The sequence below is a fragment of the Terrapene carolina genome, unplaced genomic scaffold (assembly GCF_002925995.2).
Source record: "Terrapene carolina triunguis isolate 2854851 unplaced genomic scaffold, T_m_triunguis-2.0 Scaffold67, whole genome shotgun sequence".
Lineage (NCBI taxonomy): Eukaryota > Metazoa > Chordata > Testudines > Emydidae > Terrapene > Terrapene triunguis.
The window spans coordinates 4,466,383-4,472,826 of record NW_020664418.1 but is presented as its reverse complement, the minus strand read 5'-3'; the positions used below and the strand labels follow the sequence as shown (position 1 = coordinate 4,472,826).

Below are 6,444 nucleotides of genomic sequence, written 5' to 3'. Positions count from 1 at the left end.
CCCCCCCCCCCCCCCCCGGGGAGCCGTGTGGCAGCTCCCCACCCCAGCTCACCTCTGCTCCACCTCCTCCCTGTGCATGCTGCCCCCGCTCTAATTCTCCTCCCAGGCTTGCGGCGCCAAACAGCTGATTGGCGCTGCAAGCCTGGGAGGCGGGAGAAGTGGAGTGGTGACCGCGCGCTCGGGGAGGAACGCTGTAAAAAAAGAATTGGGGGCACCGCTTTTTGGTGCAGGATACCAGCAACCCCCATCTTGTTCTTCCCTTCTCCTGAGCAGTTCATTGCAACTCCTGACTCAGCCAGAGGGGTCACTGCAGAGCTCCCCCAGAGCACATTACCTCTGCAGTTTTCCCCACACAAATCCAAAAGCTCTGAACTTGACTCTGGGACCTTTGTATTTTCTCTGCAGAATCCACATCCCTTGAGCATGGTGCTATTGCAGGGGGAAGCTGCATTCCACCAGGCCAGCTTCCAAGGAGAGGGAGACCCGAGAGGGCACTGGGCAGCAGAACAACCCTTATGGGAACAAAGGCAGAGCCCCAGGCACCCAGTGGTCTGAGGAGGCCAGATGGTGATGCTGTGTGGCACCTGCAAACAAAAGGGATTAAGCCAGCATCCCCACCTCGGGAATATCTGAGCAGGAAGCCTGGGACTCACTTCTAATGTAACTTTTCTCTGTTTGGATGCTGCAGGGGCATGCCGGCCGTGTAATGACACTGAGATCTTGATGGCCATTTGCACTAGTGACTTTGGTAAGTACAGCTTCTGCCATTTCTGCATTCACTGTTGCCCTCTTCTACTTCACATTCTCTTTCCCCAAGGGTTCTTTTTCCAGGAATTGGGGGTGTTTGACATCAGTGGATCCAAGAATTAAACACAGAACAAAGAAAAATCCAATCTCTGATGTCCCCATGATAAAGACACATGCTAACCAGCACATAATAAACAGTACTATTTACCACTGGCCTCTACTAGAGAGAATGAGAAAAGCTCAGTTATGTGTCATAGGCCTTATGACAGCTAAGGACATTCTTCCTTATCTCAAGTGGTAAGGAACTGTGCTGATGGATTAAAAGGCCTTGAAATCTATTCCCCGTGTTGCCAAGGAGTTCTGGGAGATCTCTGGCAAGCACTAGAGCTGTGCAGAGTGCAACAGTTTCATTGTGTGGCAGCTCTCAAGGTTCTGAACTTTATTTTTGTTCCACACTAGAACATTTCACACATTTTAGCTAAACTGAATCATGTTGAAACATCTGTTTTTGGATGGAAAATGTGAGCTTTTCGATCTGGCTTCCCTTCCCTCATCAGATGTGACCAGAGAGCCCTTGGCCAAAAAAAGCTTTGCCTATGAAAGCAGGCTAAACTGATACATTTCTGCAAAACGTTTCCGCTTTGACAAAATTGCATATTTCAGTAAAAGTCATTTGATCAAAAATGTTCCAACCCGCTCTAGTAAGTATTGGAATGAAAGCTGGAGTACTGTGTGGCCAGATTTGTTACTTACTATACTCTGTGTTGAGTCTTCAATACACCCCTGCATTCCACAGGTCTTCCCAGTGAAATAATTGGTGCAGAAATAAAAGACAGAGGTAGAGGGAGAAATTCAACAGCATAGGCAAAACAGAAAAGCCCCTTCCCTCGCAGCACAGGGGCTGGGCACTTGAAATGGGAAGGAGGGGCCATCTTTTCATCCTCCCCAGCCACCTGCAAGCACACACAGGGTTGGGCATAGTCTAGATCTGACAGAGCATGTGCATGGGAGCGACTCACAGTATGAACTTCCCAAATGCTGAGCAAAACATGGGGCAGTTCGTGTGGAATCACAGAGAGCCCAGTGTGGCAGCTTTACAACGGCAAACAACCCAGCCATTGCCCTTTGTTCCTGCCACTTAATTAGCTGACTCATAGCTGGCAAGCCAGGCCACGGCAGGGTTAATACCATCAGCAAGTAGCCTGTGGTAAGTGCTGCCGGCATTTGCTCCCAGGCTGTGATCACACAGCCGAAAACAGCCTTGCTCCCATTTAAATGTCCACACATGGCTGCGCCACAGTGGACAGTTGCCAATTATTCTTGCACACGCTGTTAGCCTCCTGATTTGCATCTCTAAACAGTAGAAGGAGGGTCAGGGGTCACTGACTGCCCTGTCCGGAGTTGCCATGGAAATGAAGAAGTCAAACGTAAGGGAAAGGGATTTGCCATGCTAGATCAGATTATAAATCCATCAAGTGGTCTGGCAGAGGCCAATACCTGCTGATTCAGGGAAGGCCAACCGCACTAGAATGCACCCAGCTAATCGTGCAGTATTACACATAATATGTGCAAGGAGGGGAAAATCCCTTTCTGACTCTCACAGGTGATCAGTGCATGCACTGAAGCATGAGGCTTCATAACCTTTATCTCAGTACATAACTGTGAATGCTCGGAAATGCCCATGAGTATCCAGCCTATGTATTTGATTCAATGACCCCCAGCAAAAGCACATTCTCCAGGTTGGCTGTCCTCTGTGTGAAGGGGGATTTTCTTTTATGTTCTCTCTAAACTTACCAGCCATTCCTTTCAAGGAGTGACATCCCAACTAGAGCAGAGGGGGAAGGGGCGGTGATGATCCCTTTAGAATACAACACTTGACATCCATCTGCTGCATTACAAGGGGATTAACACAGGAGAACCCACTGAGCCCTGGTCTATACTAGACTTTTGGGGGGGGATGCAGTTCCAGTAGTGCTAGTAAGGATAAGAGCACGACATGGATAGAGCATGGGTATTTTTGCCACTGTCCCCTAGACTTGCTCAAGTATCTCCCCTTCTTATTTTGGCCAGTGAACCTCAATTCTCTCCTGCAGCTCCCCCTCCCCGCAAAGCACTGCTAACTGGGATCAGTGCAGGAATCCCTGGGAGAGTTTCTCTGGCCTATGTTATGCAGGAGGTCAGACCTGATGCTCACAGTGGTCCCTTCTGGTCTTACAAATCTATAATGCACCTACATTGTGATCTGCAGTCCCTTCAGCTATTCCAGCACCACATCCCCATGCAGACCTGCCAGTGCACTGAACATGTAAATACATCAGGCTTTGGGCCCAGGTCTCCAGAGACAAGAGGCTGGTGCACTGACCCCCTGGATCGCCTGTGCCACCTAGACCTAGTCAGTTTTTCCCAGATAGCTAAGTGTTCCCAGTTAGGGATGCAGAAGTCACAGCAGTGCAACAGTTCCCAGCTCTGGATCAGTGAGTAATTGTGTCTGTCCTACCACCTTTCCCCTCAGTCATTCGTGGCAACATCCGGACTGTCTCCAACGATGTTGAGATGCAGGAATCCATCATCAGCGTGAGCGCCATGCGCATTCACCGGCAGAAATTCACTTTGTTCCAGCCTGTCAGCAAATCCAGCAAATCCATGGGCAGCATCCACACCCTGCTGCAGTGTGGAGTGAAACCGGGACCTGGCAGCTTCCTCTTCACGGGGTGGTTGCACTTTGGAGAGGCCTGGCTCAGCTGTGCTCCCCGGTACAAAGACTTCCGGCGTATCTACGAGGATGCACACCAGGCTCATGAGAACCCCTGCGAAGTCTCGCTGGACTGAGCGATGAGGGCAGGGGCATTCAGCCTGACCCTTGGGAATGGGGATCACCAGCTGCAACAACGATGTCACCAAGGGCTCACATCCACCAGCCTGGGGCTAGCAAGAGTTCTCCCCATCCCATACACACCTGCAGTGGTCCCCATTCCTGCTTCACTTGCTCTGTGCTGAAGAAAGTTGTAAGGCACCTTCTGTGCTAACAGGAACCTGGCCCCGTCGGAGGAGATCCCCAGACTGCTGATTAGGATCGGGCACACACTGAGTCACATAAAGGGAATTAGACCCTCCCCGTGTGGGGAACAGTAACACACACAGGACTGACTAATGGAGAGCAGGACTTCTACTCAACCCTCCCTTCAAGCAGCTTGAGGGGACAAAAATGCCAGTGAAATGACACAGTCTCTCCACAGTCATCCTTGCTATTCCAGGATTCATTGCCAAGCGAGTCCCAGCACTGAGGGACTCTCTTCCTGTACTGCAACTGTTCATACTAAGCATGGGAGTGGACTGAGCGCGTGGAGGAGATGATGGATCACCAGAACTGGAAACCATTGCTTGAGCAACTCTGCTCCTCATTTTGCACTGAAATACACCCACACATAGTGGAAAAGGCTTTGGCAAAACCAGCCAATGGTGGGGGAGCCTGTCTGTGAAAATCCTGCTCGAAGAAAGAGGCCATTCTAACTGCACCTGCTTTGATCCATAGGACCTGATTCAGCAAAGTTCTTGAGCACATGCTGTCAGTCCCATTGACTTCAAAGGGACTAAGGCCTAGAGCCTCAAAGGTATTTAGGCATCTGTGTGCTTTGTAGAATTGGGGCCTTGTTGCCTTGACAAAGTTTGGTTCTGAAGTAGCCCTGCTCCCTCTCCTTCCCCCAGAGAAACTTCACCCCTCTAGGGAGGGGAGGAAGACCCAGGAAGTGGCAGATACCATGTTTACATTCCATTTAGTATTTGTTTGGGTAGAAATGTGAAGACACTGCTTTGTACATAGCATGGGAAGGTGGGGGATAGCTGAGCTATGGGGGAGAGTCGAAGCAGAGTTGGGGATATCCGCTGGGTGGGCTCTTGAAAGGACGTAAATTAATGGATCACAGCTAGAAATTTGCCTATCCGTGGCTCTGAACTTAGCTGCCAAAAAGTTGCCCTATGGAGTCCTCACAGGCAGCCCTAAGACTTTGATTAAACCGTTATGTGAATGTGATACGCAAGCTCAGTGCTGCTCTTCAAGCTCTTGCCAGCAGAGCCCTCGCTCAAAGCTCCATGCACAGACTTTGGCGCCACCTCTCTCCACACATTTACCTCCATCCCTCAAATCTGGCGTTGTCCCTGCCTTCAGCAACACCCAAAATGCAGAATCACCAAAAAGCTTCTAGAAAACTTTAAAGCAGAGGCAGGCCCAGGCTGAGATTAGCTCTAACCTTCCCCAGATTCAGGGTTCTGGTTCTGATGTTCCAGTCTGGTTTCATCTCTGCACTAAAGAAGCTGACACCATTTTAGCATCACTTTTGTGCTGTCTCTGGTCTATGATCATCATCTATGGGCCTTGACAGGACAAGAGGGGTGGGTAGAACCTCTGTGCAATTCAGCATGAAGTGGTCCAGAAGGCAGTCCAGTGTGACTCATAGAATCATAGAATATCAGGGTTGGAAGGGACCTCAGGAGGTCATCTAGTCCAACCCCCTGCTCAAAGCAGGACCAATCCCCAACCAAATCATCCCAGCCAGGGCTTTGTCAAGACTCCTGTGTGTACAGCAGCGAACTCTCACCAGGGAAATCTTTGCTAAGGCATTTATTCTGCTTTTTTAAAATGAAGATTTGGGTAGACTGTAGTTTTAAGAAAAGGCTCCTGTATAATAGACCCCATAAACTAATGGCACCTGTGGGAGCCAGAGTGCATGGAGGAGATGTGACTGGAGAGCACAGGTTTGTCTTTCTGAAGCTTGTGTATTTCTGAGTTGATGGAATCTCAACACACTATAGATATACAGTATTGCCAACCATGTGTGTATTGTAGGAGATGGACTTGCAACATTGTGAGGAGTCCCTATGGAGAATCTGTATGTGAGGAACAGAGATTGTCATGCCATCCCAGATCAGTGTGCTTCAGCCTTAATCTACTACCACTGGTGGTGGAAAGTGGAGAGGCAACAGCTGCTGATGGAAACATTTAGGCAGAAGCAAAGATCTTGGGAGGAGAGAGCAAGAAAGCAGAAGCCTGTCATTGGAGAACAGGAGATAGGACTAAGGATCAAGAGATTCAAGAGACTCTTCTCTTCTAGGTCATTGCTTTACAAACAGTTGGTACTTGGACAACTGCAGAGAAGAACAATCTCTTGGTTTGATTATTGGGGTATGTGGGAAGGAGATCTGGGTTTTCAGTTTTAAGCTGACACATCCACTTTGGGGTGCTCAGTAGTTGTAGAACGGAAATTTTGAGTTAAAGGAACAGGTCTGAGAGGAGTTTGGGACGAAGTCAGTCACACCAGTTAACTATCAGCAAGCTCCTAATTTCATGTGGAAACTGCTGCTAAAAGCCCAGTTTTAGGCCTGGGCTACACTACAACTTCCAATTGAGTTTGTAACTCATTAGTGGCACAGCTGACTCTAACCATGGCTTGTGTCTACATACACAACACTATTAACACTCAGTTAGTAATCATGGCAGTTACCTAGGTAGTTTTGGCTCAGTTAGGATCTAGCCTGGAACATGGTTGGCTTCTTGTCACCAGTTCGTAACATGTTTTTGCTGTGCAGGTGGACAGCCCAGCATGCTTTGGTCCCCCTGCTGCAGCATGTCCTGTACTCTAGACCCTGTTGAGGTGTCATGAGAGCGGCCCAGATTTTCCCACAATGCACTGCCTAGGTTTG

General features: G+C 49.2%; 1 protein-coding gene across 1 annotated transcript in view; it reads left to right on the top strand.

Moving 5' to 3' along the window:
* Window positions 1–3,978, top strand: part of METRN (meteorin, glial cell differentiation regulator) — a 25,686-nt gene extending 21,708 nt beyond the window's left edge. Inside the window, exons 4-5 of the mRNA XM_024208838.2 lie at window positions 689–748; window positions 3,260–3,978. Of these exons, the coding sequence (XP_024064606.1) occupies window positions 689–748; window positions 3,260–3,576 (377 nt within the window). The 3' untranslated portion in view covers window positions 3,577–3,978. The remainder of the gene's footprint in view (window positions 1–688; window positions 749–3,259) is intronic.
* The last annotated feature ends 2,466 nt before the right edge of the window (window positions 3,979–6,444 follow it).